Source organism: Atheta coriaria, unplaced genomic scaffold (assembly GCF_025399875.1).
Source record: "Atheta coriaria isolate IRGN ID8LTWV9N9 unplaced genomic scaffold, Caltech_Dcor_3.1 hic_scaffold_10_pilon, whole genome shotgun sequence".
NCBI classification, from domain to species: Eukaryota; Metazoa; Arthropoda; class Insecta; order Coleoptera; family Staphylinidae; genus Dalotia; species Dalotia coriaria.
In genome coordinates this window covers 6,967,798-6,988,182 of record NW_027045452.1, presented here as the reverse complement: position 1 = coordinate 6,988,182, position 20,385 = coordinate 6,967,798, and the positions used below count along the sequence as shown (strand labels likewise).

The 20,385-nt window shown below is 37.4% G+C and overlaps 2 protein-coding genes and 1 long non-coding RNA gene across 3 annotated transcripts; all 3 read right to left on the bottom strand.

Moving 5' to 3' along the window:
* Positions 1-321: 321 nt before the first annotated feature.
* Ptpmeg2 (Protein tyrosine phosphatase Meg2) lies at positions 322-18,405 on the bottom strand. The gene is made up of 7 exons (XM_065314902.1): positions 17,984-18,405; positions 9,200-9,427; positions 8,905-9,135; positions 3,016-3,283; positions 2,275-2,957; positions 2,009-2,216; positions 322-1,941 (listed from the first exon to the last, which is right to left on the bottom strand). The coding sequence occupies exons 1-7, from the start codon at positions 18,014-18,016 to the stop codon at positions 1,718-1,720; spliced, it is 1,875 nt and encodes a 624-aa protein (XP_065170974.1). The 5' UTR covers positions 18,017-18,405; the 3' UTR covers positions 322-1,717.
* LOC135800745 (uncharacterized) lies at positions 10,381-12,515 on the bottom strand. Its single transcript, XR_010550217.1, has 3 exons — positions 12,013-12,515; positions 11,507-11,813; positions 10,381-11,213 (listed from the first exon to the last, which is right to left on the bottom strand). It is a non-coding gene; the product is annotated as an uncharacterized lncRNA (long non-coding RNA).
* Positions 18,406-18,462: 57 nt separating the features above from the next.
* Positions 18,463-20,344, bottom strand: CysRS-m (cysteine--tRNA ligase-like protein, mitochondrial). Its single transcript, XM_065314903.1, has 2 exons — positions 19,530-20,344; positions 18,463-19,418 (listed from the first exon to the last, which is right to left on the bottom strand). Exons 1-2 carry the CDS (start codon positions 20,311-20,313, stop codon positions 18,604-18,606), a joined length of 1,599 nt encoding a protein of 532 aa, XP_065170975.1. The 5' UTR covers positions 20,314-20,344; the 3' UTR covers positions 18,463-18,603.
* Between the last annotated feature and the right edge of the window lie 41 nt (positions 20,345-20,385).

Below are 20,385 nucleotides of genomic sequence, written 5' to 3'. Positions count from 1 at the left end.
TCATCACGCACAAAAATACCTGCATCGTGTACCTAGCGGCATCTAGCAATTATAAAACAAAACGAATTATTTGTTTTTACAAATTTTAAATTAAAACCACTTACATAAAAATATTACTATGATTCACAACTAAAATAAGTCATTAATTGAATCCATAAACGCAAAAATATTAAAATTGCAATAAAAATTCATAAAACATAATTTAGAATTTAGCTAGGCAACCAAACATACATATAAATAATAAACCAAGAAAACAGGACAGCTTTCAGGCAAAAGTATAAATTTTTAGGATGTTTTTGATCATTTTAAAAGAATACATCATTTGTATCTTATTTTGTTGTATATCGTTTTCAAAGAAATAATAATCATGGATACATTATATACAATACATAGACAAAACTTGATTTAGACAATAAAAGAGATGAAAACGAGATTTTTGGGTAATAAATATAAAACAAGTATTTATAATGCACAATTATGATTCAGAAACCACACTGCCGTTGTCCAGACAGCGTGATTCACAAATCGAAACGCAATAACAAGCAGAAGGACAAGATATACAAACATTGAAATGAATGTCTCATTTTCCTAGATCGTTAATAGTTAGAATCATAGTGTAGCAAAATCGATTGTACTATGTTGAGATAATCAAGTGTTCATCACCTCGCCTTCGCCCAACGTTACAATTAAAAACTAAAATCCATTCATACAAACATTTACAATAAACATTGGGGTTGTAATAAATTATCAAAGTTATCAGAGCTGGCGGCGGTGTGATTCGTATAAAAAGACCGACAATTCGAAACATGCAAAACAAACAAAGGGGCAACCAATTGGAAACTCGCATCGAAAAAGGTAACAAGGTACATTTTTGCTAGATTTTTTTTTAGATTTAATTCAGTTCTTTTTGTTTTCCGCTTTTCCGGCTGTCAATGTGACATCGCTTGCATCCCTTTGTTTCTTCGGTAATTGTTTACTTTCATTTTAGCTAGTTTATTTATTTAGTTAATCTTAAAACCGTTTTGCAGTCTTGTAGAAACCATCCCTTCATGTTTCAAGTTCGTTTCATTTTGTCAGCGATGAGAGAATGTACGACGCCATTTTGAATCTTAAGGAACTTTGTTTGAAACGAACGATTTTATGTTTGCATTTTATGTTTTCAACCTCCTGCATTATTAATTTTATGTTCTGTTTTTCGGTGTTGTTGCTATGTAGTATTGTAATAGATTTAATTTGGCAATATTATATGAACTCTTTAAATATTGTAATCTATAATTAGTGTTCATTGAATTGGATGGATTTGTGTTATGTCAACTTATGAAAGCAATGCAGATCTAAACAACTTGCGTGCAATGGCGCAAATCTATACAAATTAAAACCCTCTCTACAGCGCAAACCCTTCCGCATAAATAAACCGCATAAATAAATACGTCGTCACACTCTTATGAAAAAAATCACAAGTTTTCCCATCGCTACGATTTCATCCGATCGGTGGCAACGTCGCACACGCCCACCAATCGAATGCGAGCCGCATCATTGGTCATTATAAGAGGCATGAATACAATATAAAAACAACCGCTCTGCGTCGACGCGACGCGCGCGGATTCGTTATCATTTCGTTCGTTAGCGTTAATGCAAAATACCTTATCAATAACCGGACAAAAATCGCACAGCACATCGTGTTTGTTCACAGTATCGTGTTTTAATATATGTTCGTTCACTCCGAATCGTCTTCGGCTGCGAATTCGGGCAGCAGTGCCGCTTGAAGGTGGCCCTTCATCACCGCGTACTCGATGAGAGCGATGTGGCAGAAGATGTACTGGTCGGGCATTTGTATCGAGTATGCGCGCTGCGAGCGGATCTTTTCGACTGTGCCGCGGATGTCCGCGGTGCCAACGTCTTCGAGCCGTGATATGCAAATATCCAACGTGCAGAAAGTCCCTAAAACATAAAAAAATTTAAAATCTTGCTTCAAATTAATAAAATAAAAGTTAATAATAAAACTTACCGGTACGACCAATACCAGCGCTGCAATGGACAATTATCGGTGGACCACGCGGATGCCCCGCCCACGTATCGCCCAGTGCTGCCACCATAGTCGCTTGTTGTTGACGCACGCGCTCTAGAAACTCAATGAGTCCTTTCGCCGTGTGCGGGACGCCATAATCCGGCCACGAGGTAAACTGCCAATGGGAAACTTGTCTTGTTTCCTCCGTCTAAAACAAAAATATCATAAATTAAACAGTTTAAACCTAAAATGTGAATAATACTTACTTTGTTATTAACTAATTCGATAGTCGAAACGGTATAGTCAGCGTTTGACTCAATGGCGATGGTGCGTACGATAAACTCGGCGTAGGCAGTCTCGCGATCCACATCGCTCTCCCAATACTGATGACATTTGACCCGCCCGCGTTCCATTGCGCGCGTGGTCATCACCACCACAAGCGTGTGCTGCTCCCAAACCATGCGCCAAAAATCAGGCGTTGTCTTCGGCAGCGGGCCTTGCGTGTTAATGAAAGCGTTCTTCTGCTTGTACCCATCGACAAAGTTAGCATGTATATAGTCGCTGTCCGGCTCGCCGGGTAATTCAGTGAGGATGACGCGAGAATGATCATAGCACAGCACGTCCGTGTAGCGGTTCTTCGGCAGGTTGTTCTTAAGGCGCGCGCAGGCAAACAAACCCTCTGGTGGACGTGCGCGAATTTCCGCGTATTCCTTAGTGAGACCCTCGCGGCCTGCGTCACGGACATGTTCGACCAGCTGTTGGACACTCATCACGGCGCCGTCACCGTGTAAGGAGTCGTCGTCGGAGAAGCCCGAAGAGGCACTGCTCGGCGGGTTCATGATGCCCTCCTCGGCCCAGCTGCTCTCCATGTTGTTTATGTTATTGGGGGATGCTGAGATCTCAATGTCCGAGTTGATGAGCTTATCCGGCGACGATGGCGATTTGCCATCTGGAATAAAATTAAAGTTTAAATCAAAATTTTGCAGAAAAAAGCAGAAAAAACTTACCGTAGTCGGGTGTTGGTGAATCCTCCCTGGTAGTCATTGACTGCATACAGTCGGCGAGCCAGCCATCGTGATCCAGAACTAGATTGCCGCCCAGCTGCGTGGGCAGCGACTCCCGGGGGATGTGCGTACACAGCTGCGCCACCGACACGGTGTAGACGCGCTCGCGCAGTTTCTCGCGCACAAACAGTCGCAAAATTCCAAATGGTGCTTTGAACCACAGCGGGGCCGTCACGATGAGCACCTTCTTCAGTTTAGCAGGATAACCTCCCTGAAAATCACAAAATAAAAACATTTAAAAACACAATTTAAAAACATTTTAACCATCAAATACCATCTTAAACATTAAATATTTTCTGTACGAAATATGTAACTCTTTTAGAGTGTTGGCAGCGCGAAACGAAAACGTATACTGAACCAGGAAGTACAACTCGGCGGCGATTAAAGCAATCACAATTCGGAAATTTGACGCAACGCGTCTTCAACCGCCGCTCTTATTCTTGTTAGCAGACAAGCGCTCGCTGATGAGCAGCGGCACAACACAACGAGAGAAAAGAATTCGCGTGCGCGCGCGCGCAAAAAAAGCAGAAAGCATGAAACCAAAACCAAAGCAGGCGCGAAGAAAAACGCAAGCAGCCAGCGAGCATTAACGCGAATAATTTGCAGCCCGCCGAGTACTCACTGGAAAAGAATCTCAATATAAATAAAACTTCAGAATGTACCGAGATAAAGATAAGTATAAAATACGAATTTAAATAAAAAGGAAGTTGAATTCAAACTCGGAGAGCATTTCAACACACGCACATCACAACAAACGGTAACAGCCCACAACAACGTAATCGTTTGAATAATTCAAGCAATTATATTGCTTAATGTGCACAAAAGCGTAAACAAAATTTTTAACATTTAAAATTCACCTGGATAATGAATATAATGTTCACTAGGTTAAGATTTTTGTAAATTATTCATATTTAACAAAATTAAATGTGTTTTTGAAGTAAAATATAAATTTAACTATTAGATAATGTTTCACACTTTAAATAAACCCATCATTATCACTTTAAAATCTTTGGCACGTTAATGCGTGCCAAGAAAAACTTTCATTCAACAAAAAAAAACTTTAAATTTTAACTTTAAGTGCGTGTTTAACCTTGATTTGATTAAAATTACTGCTTTTTACTTTGATTTATGCATAATTTTAGTTTTGTTAAGCAGTTAAGTGATTCGTGTGACTTTAGGGCGTTTTCTTTGCCCTTTTGCGCCCTAGTTTAACGTTTTTTAGTATGCATTCATAGAATTAACCAAACCGAGGGTGTGTTGCTTTTCGTGAGTTAATTTATTCGGATTTCGTGCGCGGCATATGTACATTACTTAGTTTTGTCTATTTTCCAGCGCTTCGTGCCGCATGGCAATTACTAACACTCTTTGGAAGTCGTAAATTAGGCCGCCTTGTGCTGTAATTAATTTATTATCTCTCCTAATAGGAGAAATGAGCGAAAAGCGAGAGAAAGTGAGAATACAAACAATCCGAATGATAATTTATCCTAAAACACAGGCAACCAACATTACACCAAACAGAACTTATGTTTCCTAACCTCAGAAGTAAACTTTTAACATCGATTGCATTGCATGATATAATATAAATGTGTAGCTAATAGCTAGTTATTTCTAATTTGCGCTTGATCTGCGTAGGCGGCCATTTGCTAATCGATACTCGATGTACACGAGATACTCGTACGTCCTTCCCGATTTCAGAGAGGCCAGCCGAGGTCCAGTTCCAAATCGAATCGATATAAGCCCCACAAATTCGAGTGAACTCCATCAAAGTCAGCGCAACTCACATTTCTATTCCCATCCGCATATTTCAACTTACGACAAATCGTCGCCACATACACAACCTTTCTGTGAAATATCGATCTTCAGACCTTCGCCGCATTTTTATATTACTTTATTTTCCCCGTTCGCGTTTTTCCACGTACTCTATTTTTAATGGTTTCCTTTTTCGGAATCGGCGCGTGAAAAGCTGCATAAAAAATGACCCATTTCTTGCAACCACCTTGTCATGTTCATTGTCGGCAGGTAGACACTTTGCTAACATGCAGTAATAAAACAACGCCAAGCCAAGCAAACGGAAATTTCATGCACTTAATTAAACGAAATAAAACCGAATAATACACGAGGCTATTAAACGCACCACACACCACACACTTCGTGTACGCCGCATGTAATTATTTATTATTCATTGTCAGACACGTGTTACTGTTTTATTGTTTTTGTTTAATAGCAGCGTAAACAAGGAATATCTGAATAATATATTATATTAAATACTTCTTCCATAGCTTAAGTTGTAAGTTATGCAACTTTACTTGTCACAAAATGAGTATAAACATAAACATAACCTAACTTGACATGTGCTGTTGGTGGATGACTCACCCTAGCAGTAGTGTAATTCAAAGCTCACCAAACAAACGTCCCTCTGCTTCTGCCCTTTTACTTCGGTCGCAACCCTCGACCCGTAACCTTTGCTCCCTTTTGATTTCCCCCTGAAGTACCTGTGTGCATGCTGCTTGCATGCCTGCACATAATGACACCTATCAAAACTCTCAACTCGTAGAAATTCGCCTTCTGCGTATTCTCCATCGTGCCAGACTGCCCGAGTTGTGGTCGCTGAGTTTCCATGAACTCGCCTGATTATTTTACACGTTAAACGCAGGTACACATATTCGAAACGGGCATAATAAGCATTACGTAATGAGAAATTCGTGAAATACACTCTATTTCATTTTACTCCGCGACTTTTATTTTTCACGAAACAAAACCTAAGTCGATGATGAGTGGCATCAACTTCTCGGAATAATACGCCGCAGACTTTTCGCATACAAACGTCACATTTTTTGTAATTAGTATAATCCACACTCGACCAAAAATAAAACATACAATTCAATAAAGACCAATTAAGAGATTAAATTATAACTAATAAGATTAATTTTTATTAATGATTAATTTCATCAAAAAGCAAAAATAAAATTAAATGAAAGATTCGCGAACAGAAACGAAAATAAATTTGTGTGTCGAGGTAACGCACTCAACTCAACTCGCTGAATATTCTCACAAAATGTATGACACTGCATTAATGCTTACGGTTTATAATTAAATACGAAATTCGGTAGGTATTTAAGTTTGGAGTGTGACTGAAGTTAATCTTAAATCATTCAGCGCTAAATCGCAATAGTTGCAAAGTACATTCATAAACAAACGCGACACATTTGTCAATAATGAGTCATACATCTTAAATTTAGGTCAGAAAATTGTTGAAAAATCATCAATTTTCAAACATTACGCAATAAAATAAATCTTTCTCCCTACCACAGCAAAACAGCAGGTTATTAGTCATCGTTTTCATCTGACATTCCTGACGCTAAGAAGGAAATAATAAACTTGTGTCCGTAGACTGATTACAGGACACTGGCCGTCGCAATATTGAACCTATCGGTATCATTTTCGCACAGTGCTTTTCTTTGTGCTTACACGCACACATCGCATACAAAAGAGGATCTCCGAAGCGTACCGAGAGCAGCGCGTTCATTGTGTCTGCTCTATTTGCTCCGCGCTCGCAGTAAAAAGCTCTTGTGCAGTGTGTCCACAAGTCAGAGCCTAGCTTAGCTTCCCTAGTTTATCGTCAATTTCGACCGCGTTGCTCCGCACGAGCACAAATTGACGCTTATTATGTTATTAACGCGCGCATTACTGCATTATTATTATTATTATTTATATTTATAATTCACATCAGGACGCATCACTTTCAATTTCAATACGTATTACTCACTTGTTTGCTGTTTGCTGCTAAATCGGTAAAGTAGATCTCTGCTTATTTTCCCCTGCAGTATGAGTAAATTCTAGCACATCACAGGTTAAATTCCCATGTCTTGTCCGGCCGCGATACTTAATCACTTCCTGATGTTCGGCGCGCAGATATTTTTGCCGCCTGCTCCGCGCCCCGGCTGCAAGTTTATTAATACTTGCTGCCACTGGCATACACCGCGCGCCGCCGGAAAAGCGCCGATTTCCTTCGAGATATCAGTTCCTTTCGGAAGTGGACGACTATCCTCGCACCAGCCGAAGGAAGAAGATGAATTTAACTTTTATTTCCCGAAGCACAAAACGCGTACGGTTTACGAATTCTCATCGCGCGAGTGCGTGTGTGTTTCGTATTTATTTCGTCGACTCCGAATGGCGAATTGAGTTCGTTTTCGGTTCGCGGACACAGCAAACGAGCGCCCGACGACGACGATGGAGCGCGCGGGTTGGCGCAATCGATGATGTTACGTGCACGTCAGTCGCGTTCGTCGTGCGACGCCGGTCGTCGTGTCGTCGCGACGCCGCGTTCGGCCACGCATGCGCAGCGGCGCATCCCTTAAGATAACAGAACTACCGTGTGGATAACAACCAATTTTAGTCATATACCATGCGGATATGTTAATATTAGGTCATATTATTTGCAAAATAAATATAACGTGAGACGGTGAGTCACAGAGTAAAGTATTGTTACAACCGCTGCGAAACTATCCATACTAGACGGATAATAACAATACTAATCCATAAATACCGACTAAACTGTTTGGCCAAATCAAGTTTCCATTTTTGTACAAGACGCCTCTCTAATTCTCTAGATATTTATCAATATTCTATTTAAAATTGAAAAATTAAATGTCAAAATTCAAAAAAACTAATTTATGTGTTTTTAAGACACTCAAAGGCATACTAATTACCTTTGTACCTTGAAATAGCAATTTGTAATCCCAAAAATAAGATTTATTGTTGATTTTCATGTAATTATAGTTTCTCTCCGCTTTTCTTAGCACAAAAAACGCAAAATATCATAAAATACCTTCGTGAAAACTGCGCATGCGATGCGTTTTTGTGTTGGTCACGTCCAATGGAAATTGCGGAGGTTAACACGTGCGCTAATACCATCGCATTAAACCAACAACGAAAACAACCGTGCACTATTATTATTAACACGATTATCGCAAAAATTCACTTATATTATCACTGAAATTCTTCCAAACATCAACGGCAAATTTAAAACTATTGCCAAATGTCAAAAACACGTCAAATATGTCAACTGTCAAACATTCACAACCTTATTATAAATTTTATTTCAATCAATCGAAATACACTTCGCTAACAAGAGGGAAACTTGAAAAATTCGCAAAGTTATGTAAACATATCGCACATGTTCGGCGTCCGCGCTGCGACTACCAACAAAACACGCTAATGATCGCGTCGCATCGCGACTAGCGGCCGGCTCTGGGTCACGGTTTCGTAAACACGCGCGCTAATGCTAATGTTTTATTGCGCGCGGCACGCGAAACCGATTCTGCCTCGGGCAGCGGCATCGTCACCATCATCGTTAGTCGGAGCGCACGCGCGTGTGTATTGTGTGTGCACTTGCCATCTAAGAGACGCACACAACCTTGGAAACACCGCCTCGTTATCAGCGCACCGGCGCAGCACGCATGATATTACCACACGCACTGCAACCTAACCTCACAAAACGAGTCAATAAAAGTCATTAAACAAAAGCGAAATGAAAACTCATTCACAACACAAACATCAATTTCTATCATCATTAAAACTTCAACCAACTTTCCTCATGAGTTAACTTATGCAACCAATATTACACCCGACTAAATCAAAGTATAACTATATGCAACCCAAACAACTTGTTGGTTGTACACATGGTAACATACAATAAATTTAACTTATTTACTCTAGCCGACAGTGCATAATAGCATAATAAGATTAATTACGGTAACGGAGTCCAAACTCACATCAATTATCTCGTAATTAGCGCGCAATGTGTGTTTAACAACAGTAAATATGACTCACCTTCAGGAGGGTCAGGATCTTCTGACTCAGATCGTAGTCAAAGTTGGAAAACTTGGAGTTGGACATGTCGTAGATAAAAACAATTCCGGAGCGCTGCGTGACGGGATTCTGCAGTGCTGCGTCCAGTTGATAAACGACACCCTGCAAAGTGGTTTGATGTGTACTCTTCGCTGGGATATGTTTGTGTGCTGTGAAAACAGCAATGGCGGCGTCACCGATATCTCTTTTAGGCTAAAATTTAAAAATACAAATTAATTACTAACAAATTTTATTACTTTTTAAAGAAAATATTTACCAAAATCGTAAATTTTCCAGTTTTTAGCTCGCTTTTCAACGGTTCAACCTTTGGATCAAAGTTGCTTAGACCTTCACGCTGACGAGTCACCTCATGCTGCTGATAGAGGGCGATAGCACGCTCGACGTCAAATTTTCGTGCGAAGAGAAACTTCACAGCCATCGAAAACTTCAGGTCGTGTTTATGTCGCGAGCGGGCGTTGACAATCTGGAGAAATTTTTTCGTCGCCTAGAAAATAATTTCAAATTAATTTAAAACGTGTAAATTTTATACAATCATGTAAAACTAAGTTTTAATTAATATTTAAGTGTAATTGCGGAACGAATTCGGATTACACATTCGCATAATTAATTAGAACCAACCCATTTCGAGGCGTAACGAGTACAAAAAGCCAAACAGCGTCGAAGCGCAACAATCTGTTTTGTTTACAAGTTGAACAAAACGTTGCATAACAACGCATCACTAATTAATTATTACGAATAGAAATGTTAAATCTAATTGCCATGTGCGAGGCGATGCAAAGCGAATAAATAATAAAGCAGCGATGCGCAATGAGGTGAAAATTGCAAAATTCACCAACTAGGCGTTGATAGAACCGAGATAAATTCCTGACGCAATAAACGAATATTTTTTGCGTGCATCACTGTACACACAAGCGAAAGGAAGCCGAAGAGAGGAAAAGGAAACGGTAAACTAGCAGAATTATGTTAATAAGTGCGGAGTTGAGTAATCTGGTTACAAAATATTATCGACATCTAAGTTATAGCATAAAACGTTAGAGAGATGATTGAAAAATAAAAAATTCAAACGCGTTGGTGCGGGCGCGGCTGTTTGTTTAGATTGCGAATAGGAAAATTGAAAATTACTGCGTAGTTTCATTCATAAACTACGGCGTGAATTCGATTAATGCAAACAGGAACTGCAAACGTGCGCGAAATAATTCGCAAGTAGCGCGCAATTCATTGATACTTTTCCGCGGGAGGTGTTTATTTAATTTAGGTGCGAAACGTTTACATTTGCATGGCGCCATGTTGTAAATTCAATTAGAATAATATTATCTACGCGTCATATATTCTAATTTCACGATTACAATTTTTAAATGCAGTAAAATCACGGAAAAAACGCTTTTAAATTAATTATTCATGCAATTATCTTATTATTTTGTTTTAATTTAGTTTACATTACGACTTAATAATATATTAATTATTAAGTGCGCTAAATAGCACTTTAGTCACGATTAATATACTGTAGCGCCATCTCTGATTGAATTATTCAACTGTAAGTATCATAAAATCTCTATAGCAAGTTTCACCCCATATTTAACACCCTTTAGATCACAATTTTGAATGTTTTATTACTTATTCTGCTATTCTGGATCAAGATGAATCCAAAAAGTCATAAATCATCAAAATCAACCCAACTGTTCTTGAGTTATAAACGCTTTAACTAACACAATATTTATATTTATATCTATATCCACTAACAATGACTACTTATAGCGTATCTAGATAAGAAGCGTCATCTAAAATGTGTTCTACCTAAATGCATAATTAAATCGATAAATACAAATTCTACTAAATAAAAAAAGTACCACTACTTAGAAATCATCATCATCATCACACCTACGAAACATGACGCGTGTCTCTCTGTGTATATGTGCATTGTGTGCGGTTGCTCTCAAGTGTGACTCTACTCGAAAACTACTCGTGGCGTGTTGGATGACGTGTTGATGTGCGAGTGCGACGATGACGAGTGCATCCATATGGCGAGGTGATTGCGGGTAATCCGTTTGATCTGTCATGCTTTCCGACGACTACAAACCAATGCAATGTGTGAGATGTTCGAGAAATGTCATGCGTGTGTGTTAATATCGTCATGTTCTCTACGAGTGTAAAATATGACGCAAGTCTTCTTGCGCGTCTCTCGATTCAATCCGGAAGGAGAGGAGAACACGCCTCGACAGCTACTCGGCCGGAAGCAACGTTTCATGTCTCTGCCGGGTCGCCGGAAGTACCTATTTACGCAATATATATTCACAACATTATACATAGACTTATTTATATTTAACCTCAGTGTAAAAATAAATTATAAAAATAAATTTTTTTGAAAAATTTTAAAATTTAAATTTTATAAACATTTAATTAATTTATTTTTCATATTTTAAATTTTAAAATTTATTTTTACACCCTGTATAATTCCCAACTTGCACATCTTGGTATCCCGGTCATATTTTTAGATGAATAAATAAATTACCTCGAAGTATTACTCAAACCGTGCTTACAAAACCAAAATGAAAAAAAAAATAACCTCAATGTCTCTCCGTGGCTGCCCGACAAACCAATAAAAAAGAGGATGAGGATGTCGGATGTGGGTTTGCTCCGAACTTGGCGTAAGGCGTCGGGCGTCGGAACGCATACTACTGTGGGATAGGTAATGTTTTCTCGTTGAGAAGCAATCTCAGCACACAAGATATACGAGTGTACAGTGTGCAATACATTACATACCACAAGTATGAGTATTGCGCATCTGTTTTAACAGCTTCGAGTCGCCTCTTAAGCACCTATTTTTCGTGTCGAGTGTGACATGACAGTATCCTGTCCTGTCCGTGGAAATACTATAATAAAAATGAGTAATGCTAGATGCTGCATATGGCGACATTTAATTGTTTATTGGGAAATTTTCACTCATAAAATAAGATTTTACTTTATCTTTAGAAATTTGGAAATTTTGCGAATAAACAACATACGCAAATTGATTCACCGGATGTCGAGTTTGATTATTATCCCAATTTGTTTAAACTAAAACGAAAATACCTGATATTTATCCGCGAAGCTTAAAATTAAACGGCTGCGATTTTGTAAACATCACAACGTTGAAATTTCTCTTCAAAATTCTCTTTTCGAACATTCTATCCGCATTCTTCTCGTTGATGATGTTTTAAAAGCGTCTCACTATTCTAACCTCCAAAGAAAAGTGAATTTTTAATTGCACCTTTCCATTAAAACTTAAAAAGTAAAAAAAAGAGTCAAGAGTAAAGTAAACACAAACAGCCAAGTTTCTATTTCTATTCGCGATGACATGATACACAACACACAAGTGTTTAGATGCTTAGAAGTGTGCTTGTGCTACCTCTTGAATCTCAGCATAGATAAGACAAAGAAAGTTCATCAACGCGGAGACAATGCAGTGGGTAACAAGAAATAAACACACAAACATACAAACACAAAGCTGCCATGGCATGAATAATGCCCGTGTGGCCTGAATTTCTACAATTCAAACAAAACAATCTGCCGGTGTAATCAATGGGCGAGTAAATGACTAAATAACGAAGAATGTTTTATGACTTTATGTCGAGCGCGCGCGTTTCTATTGTACGCTGAGTTTATATAAACTAATGAGTGACATTGCCGACGGCTGAATTTCAACCGTTTCAACGATGCAGATGGAGAGTCTTGTTATTTAATTCGGTTTCTGTGTAACTTGTCGCATGGTATTTATTTTGTCGTTAAAGTCGTACGTAAGGAGTTATTTAAAATGTGCAATAACATTTTATTAGGATGATGTGTCATGATGGAGCAAATTTCCTTGAAAAGTTTTAAAATTCAGAAATAAAAGAATAAAAATAAAATTCGCGTATTGTATACAATAAAGTGATCCATCAAGAGAGAGAATTTAATATGTAATAATAAAAAAAGGGATCCGGATGGCCAAGGAGGTAAAGAAATGAATTTTATGTAAAAATTACTTTGAAAAACCCAAATCAGAATAAAAATTAAATAATAAATAATAATAATAAATGTTTCCCTAGAGATATATACTCGCCAAGGGAAAAATTTATATAAAAAAACGGGCAGATTTGTAAAAATTACTTTGTAAAACCGTTATACCGTAGCAAAAACCCAAAATAAACTATCACAAAAGAATCCCAACCGTAAACTTCCGTTTCGTCTCCCCTTTAATGCAATTTCACCCCAGCTGAATTCATTCCTAGAAATACGTGCGGAATTTTCATCAAATTTCAATGCTGGCCAGCTCGCTTCGCATTCAAATCAATTGAATGCGAGAGCTATTTGCGCGCATACGAGAATACTAAACAAAGTGGGTCACCGATACGATTCGCTCGGCGACAAGACATTTTTGCAGCCACTTTTCATTGCGCAACGCGTCGATGAATAAACAATATAGGTAAACAAGCACGAATATCACTTACTGAAATTATCCGATCTCTCGCGTACACATACACAAACATGAGAAAGTATCAAGTTACCAATTAGCAAAACGTCAAAATATAATCCACGCGTAAATTATCAGGAATTTCAATACAGAAACAAACCACAATCATGTTGTTGAGATTCCAGGAATATCGCCAAATAAATAAGCCACTGATCAAACAAATGTGATGAATGTTCCAAGAAGTGCAAGCTAATGTAAATCACGCTGCCGCATGGATATTATTACGTAATCATGTAAACAGTGATTATAGCAATTAAATAGGATAAGTGACATGAAAAATTAATGTTATCGTGACCAAGTTCAACAAACTATCGCAGAATGCATTAATCATTAAATAATAACAAAGTATAATAGTATATTAAATATCACGTGAATAAACAGTAGTTTTTAGTCACGAGATTGATTAAGAGCAAGTGAAGCGAGCGTTTAATCAGTCAAGTGTTTAACAATGTTTAGCCACGTTATGCTTATGCCATTTTTTCTACTTCCACTCTACTTCCACGTTTAGTTTTTGTATTTCTATTTTTTATTTTAAATCTTCGAAATTCACTCACCCACTACAGTGAAATGTAAGGTTATAAATGGCGTGCAAGTTCCATTTCGTGGCTAAAGCATGTGACTAAAGTACATTGGCAGTCCGTGATTAAAATACCACTTTTTGAACCTCAAAACAAACAAAAACTGGAACTTTAAAAGTGAAAATAGCAGAAGAATATAAAATTAAACTAGCCAAATGTGATTTATTCAAATAGATATTATTTTTATCAGTAGAAAATAAATGTTAAGTGAGATTGAAGCTGACACTTGTCACCGCGTGTTATTTATAGCAAATTGAAAGTAAATTACATGCAGTATTGCTAAATTGAATGACAATCTGATATCTCACTTATGAGACACGGTTTAAATTTGGTTTCCATTTGTCTCCCATGTTTATTATTTTATTATTACATACCTAAGAGTGAGAGGTCACGTTCAATTGGAACAAATCGTAATTTTATGAATCAGACAGTTGAGTGCATACGTACCGAAGTAAATGGTTTTTACATTAAAAAAAAGAACAAAGTGATTTTGCTAACTGAATAAAAAGAATAAAAGAAAATAGTAAATTTAAATGCCATTGATTTCTTATGCCTGCATGTATTTATTTATACCCGTGGTATTGGTGTCGTCGGCGCTCAGGTGAGTCCGAGCCCGACGTGCGCCTTCGATGTTCTCATTTTTTCCAATTGGATAATAATACCTAAGGCAACGACACCGCATCGCAACCGCACTGAGTGACTGATCTCGAGTATTGAAACTTAAACTCAAACAATCGATGCAAAATATAAACGCGAAACGCATATAAACAATTTAGGGGGAAGTCCCCTAGTGGCGGACACCTAAGGTTATTTATAAATAAATCAAAAAATATTTGAAGAAATGTTAATTAAATTATGACATATAGTAGATAACAAAGTTAGAAATCAAATTAAAATAACAAAAATGCAACCTCTGGTAAAAAATAATTAATACTATCAATCAAACTTTGGTAATAAAAAGTATAGTTTTAAAAAGTGGCACCTAGTACCGGACACATATTTGTGCCATACCCCTCTCACCGGACATTTCAAATATGTCATATGGTTAGGTAGGCTACCTTGTTTGGTATTATTTATGGGGCGGTGGGGGGTGGGGTGATAGAATTTAACGATTTAATCAACGGATTTAACACACTGACTTGAAGCAGCCCGTGAATGCATACATCCACTAGCTAATGTGTTCATTTCAGTTACAATGAATACTTTAACTACGAATTTTAGCGAATGTATGCCTTGTCTAGTAAATGTATACATTTACTAAATGTATGCATTGACTGCAACATAGCCATCTCCTCACTCTCTCTCTCTCACAAGAAATATCAATATGTTTACTGTCCGGCGCTAAGGGACAACTTAGTGTCCGGTGCTAAGGGACAGACATTTTCGTTCATTTGGTGGTACCTACTAAAATTGTTTAAAAAATCTAATAATATTCTACCATTTTACGGATAACAATCAAGTACTACTTTTATCTTTGAATGCCACTCAAATGTAAATGCATAAATATACTAGAATTACTTACATTGAAATTTAGGTGACGTCGTGAGTTTGCGCCTGAAACAGCAAACGGCTGCTCCCGCCGTGGCCGTGTGCGTTTCTGGCGAGCCACGACGAGTGATCCTGTACCTGTGTGCCCCCCGCACCCCTTTCACTTGTTTTTTGAAATGAAAAGATTTAAACTAGCTTAAATAGTACGAGTGTCCGGTGCTAGGTGCCGTCCGGCGTTACGGGACTTCCCCCTATATGTTTTATATTAGTATTTAATGATGGACTTTTTCTCTGGTATAAACTATTTTTTTTTAATCAGCAAGGTTGTAATTATACAAAAATTTCGAACATTTTTTGTATATGTGTATTGTATAATGTGTACTTAATATTTTAGACGGGAGAAAATAAACGTTTCATGGAATATATGCGTGGAAATTCCCCAATTGCGATTTGAATCAACATATGAAAAAGATAACATATTTTAAATAAACACTCTGTATCCATGAATAGAATTCTTTGAAGACATGCACATCTAAATATGCACAGGGTACATAAACTCAGTTATTAATTGATTACACAAAAAGTAATCAAGTTTTATTACAGAAATCTTCAGGCAAGAATTTATTCAGAATTAAATTTTGCATGCTTTGGAGAATAAGAAAATAAAATGCATTTCCCTAGATAAATTTTATAAATTATTAATTAGTATTTATTTAAGATTACAATTACTAAGAAAAAAACCGCTTATTTAATGATAACCCGGCCAAATTTGCAATCAAAATTGCAAAATGGCAATTTTTATTAAACTTTGCTAATCCTACCACTTTTATTTCGTCAATTTTATGATAAAACTATTTCAGAAACTGGAAAAACCTTCTTTTCTAGAACCTACCTATAACTAAATGACTTTATTGATTAATAATTTATCCTGTAATAATCTTACGAACAAAGTATTTACTCCGTAAGATATAAAATTTAATCTAGAATAATATACCTATGAATGAATCATAATTTCATTGCAAATAGTTTTCCAGTAATCAATAATAACTAATACTTACTCTATATTTCAACTAATATTGATTTACCCACCACTGTAATTATTCCAATTCGAATCATTCGCACATTAACACAAAACCAATAAAAAAATAAGTATGTCTCCTACATAAATGGCATTGTTTTGCTTTCTATTTCTCCGTGTCAAGCATACAATCGTAGTTAAACGACACATACCTACATAAACCAACTACATATTATTGTTAAAAAGTTATATGTACGTGCAGGTATTACAACTAAACTAGAAACGCGGCGAGGCGAGGGAACGGGAAAACAAAAAGAAATCTAGTCGCAGCGCGATTAAACGAAACGGTTACCCACATCCACACACATCGCGACATTCGTACCTACATATTACCTGCATATTATTCTACAAAAACAACTTCTACACTTGTCAATCGGTCAAATATGTGCCGATAACATAGTTTCCTAATGAACTACTGCAGAATTCATGGAAAATTTACACAACGTATTTTATTTACATACATATAAATTACGCATACCAACCGTTATCAATAGTATTTTTATTTTATCACAAGCAGAAATGATATCAAAGCCTGTTTTCATTCATACCCAACATAATTTAATGAATAATTTTGAACTATTTCGGGCACAATAGTCAAATTTACCGGTGATTATCCCGAAAACAAATAAAACTTTATTTAGCCACCTACAAGTGGGTGATAAAAGGAAACAGTTTTCGCGAATGGAGTGACCTTGAGGAAATCAATAACTTCACGACACGAGGCAAACAAAAGCCACAGGTGGGCGGTCTTATCACCAAGTCGTAATACTAATAATAATAATACCACAAAAGAAATAATTACGGTTTTACACTAAATTTAAATGTTTTCACCCTTTGCACGTGTGAATTATCACGCACGTGCAAACATTACTTACACCAAGATCAATGTCACCAACTGTGGCACCATACACCGAAGTAACCAACGACGACTGACGATTTTTTTCGGTGTCAGCACTCGTGAACAATTATTAACACCAACACGGAGTAAAAACGCCTACGTCGCGCTTCATTGCTTCAATTAAAGCTGATGCGTTCAGCGCTAAACGAAGCGACGAGGCGAGAATATTCACAAAGGGTGAATGAGTTAACGATGTAGAATGAAAGATGAAAAATCAGTTTTTCAGTGTTTTTCTGTGTGTGTTGTGTGTATGTGTGGTAAATGTTGCGAATTTGTTTGCAACAATGACAATTAACGCAACCGTATGTACAAATGTGGCACGAGTAACAATTGCGCAGACGTCCTCGTTGCATTTTGTTGCAAGCAATTTTCATTGATTGCATCCGCTTGGAAAGATAAACGCACAGTGAGTGATTCACAATATTCACGCATTGTGTACAACGCAAACATGTAACACGCGCACAGTGCAGACAGACAGACGGTTTATCAATCGAAATGTGTGTACTTACGATCAATTGGTCTTGAGTCAAGTTGGCGGCCATGATTCTGCACGCCTCTTGTCGGCGTATACGTGGTGAACACACAGGCGAATTGAACCGCCGCGCGAAGAACAAACACACTGAAGATGCGAGCCGCGAGCGAGGCGGAGACGCGACACACCGGACCGCCGCGCGGATTGATGAAACAAATGAATAAAGCGGATGAGCGCGGCGCACACGGCTGCGGCAGCGCCGGAAAGGAAGTGCGGCTCGTGTTTGCGTCCTGCTGCTAGGCGGCTAATCCTATCGTGCTATGGTGGTGAGCGGCGACGGGGGCAACGGGAAACGAACACGGTGGACGCGTTGATGAGGCGGCATGAAACGCACCGGACGAGGTTTCGTGCCAAACAAAAACGCAACAGTGAGCGAGCAGCCGTGCGGGCTGTGCTGGAGTAATGTACTACTAGCGCCAAACAACGGCGGAGTTTTGAATTAATATCAACAACGGATCAGAAACAGATGTGGATTGTACAAAATTCAAATTTTTAAACAAATATAACAGTGTAAACAATATTTAACATGTTTGTATGATAAAATAAACATGTTTCTAAAACTTATAAACACAATATATGTATAAAAGTCATACATTTTCATTTATTCCAAGTTGAAATCTTTGCGTTATCTTTCAAAGTAATTCCTAACTTTTTACACTCGTTTCTTATATCATCACACAAAGCTAAACCCTCTTTGTCTTTTCTTACCAATGATACAGTCCTCAATTGATGTCTAAAGTTAACTAACAAATCCATTACTTCAACAAATGCTCCATCACTTACTTTTTCACCATCTTGGAAATCCAGCCCAAAAGTTTCAGTTATATTTTGAACATAATTCACAACAGCAAGTAATGCAGCAATTGAATTATGTTTGTTTTCGCTATTATTTGTGCTTGCAGACGTATTTATAACTTTGTTACTGGTTGAAATTAAACTTTCCACGGCTTTAATCACACCGGGAGTATCAAAATCTTTACATAAAGCAGACTCAACAATTTCAATAGTTTTAGTTAATTCTGTCAGTAAAACATCGGAATTAACAGTGATGCCAACTGCGTCTTTTCTAACTAGACTTGTAACATTAGTAATAAAGTTTTTGAATGATTTCACATGACTATTAGCGAGTTGTAGATGCTCTTGTGAGAATTCCATGTTGTGTTTGTAGTTTGTTAAAAGACATGCCATTCGAAAAGTGGTAGCATCACAGCTTTGGAGTAAATCACGAATTGAAATGGTGTTTTTAAGTGACTTTGACATCTTGGCAGCGTTAGGTAAATGCAAATGTCCGACGTGTAACCAATAATTTACCCACTGATTACAATTATGATAAGCACATGATTGTGCTTCTTCGTTTTCATGATGAGGAAACCGGAGATCTATACCGCCAGCGTGGATATCAATTGTTTTACCTACAAAATAAACCAAATCAATTAAAAAATCACAAAGATGGGCAACCAAATATACATGCAAATGACAGCAAGTGCAAAACATATTTTACTATTATTTATGATTTAACTCACCATAAAAAGAAGTAGCCATAGAAGAACATTCAATATGCCAACCGGGTCGCCCTGGACCAAAATGTGCCTCCCAGGTAGGTTCCCCAGGTTTTGCAGCTTTCCACAAAGCAAAATCTTCAACATTTTTCTTGTTTTTTACTTTTCCATCAGTTTTAATTTGTTCTGGATCATCCCTGGCTATATTTTGCATTTTCCCATACTTATTACTCTCGTTTATAGCTTCATATTGCTTGACATCAAAATAAACACTTCCATCTGGTCCTTTATATGCTAAATTAACATTTAATAGTTTACTAATAAATTCAACAATTAAATGCATATTTTCTGTAACTCTCAGCACTTTATCAGGTCTAGATATTCTCAAAGCATCCATATCTTCCCAAAAACTCTTTTCATACTCTTTACTTATATCATTCACAGGCACTTTTTTACCATGACTTCTAGCTATGATTTTATCATCAATATCTGTGATATTCATTGTTGACACTATGTTTAAACCAAAGTGATATCTCATAATTCGTTGTAAAATGTCTAGGCGCATGTAACAACTTGCATGGCCTATGTGAGCGTCATCATAAACTGTGGGGCCACAAGTATACCAAGAGACAAGATGTTTGTTGCTGACAATAAAAGGTACTTGCGTTTTTGCGACACAGTTGTAGATTTTCACTGGTGTTTCGTATCCGGAAGGCTGTTTCCATGTAGAAATGCATTTTGTTGTATATTTATACAGTTGTTTTGATAGTTTTAGATAGTTTTTGTTTCTTAGATGAAGAGTTCGCATGTTGACTCGAGGTTAGAAGTATCACAGCTGACTATGATCAGATTAAAACATAAAGATTTTAGTTAACTAGTT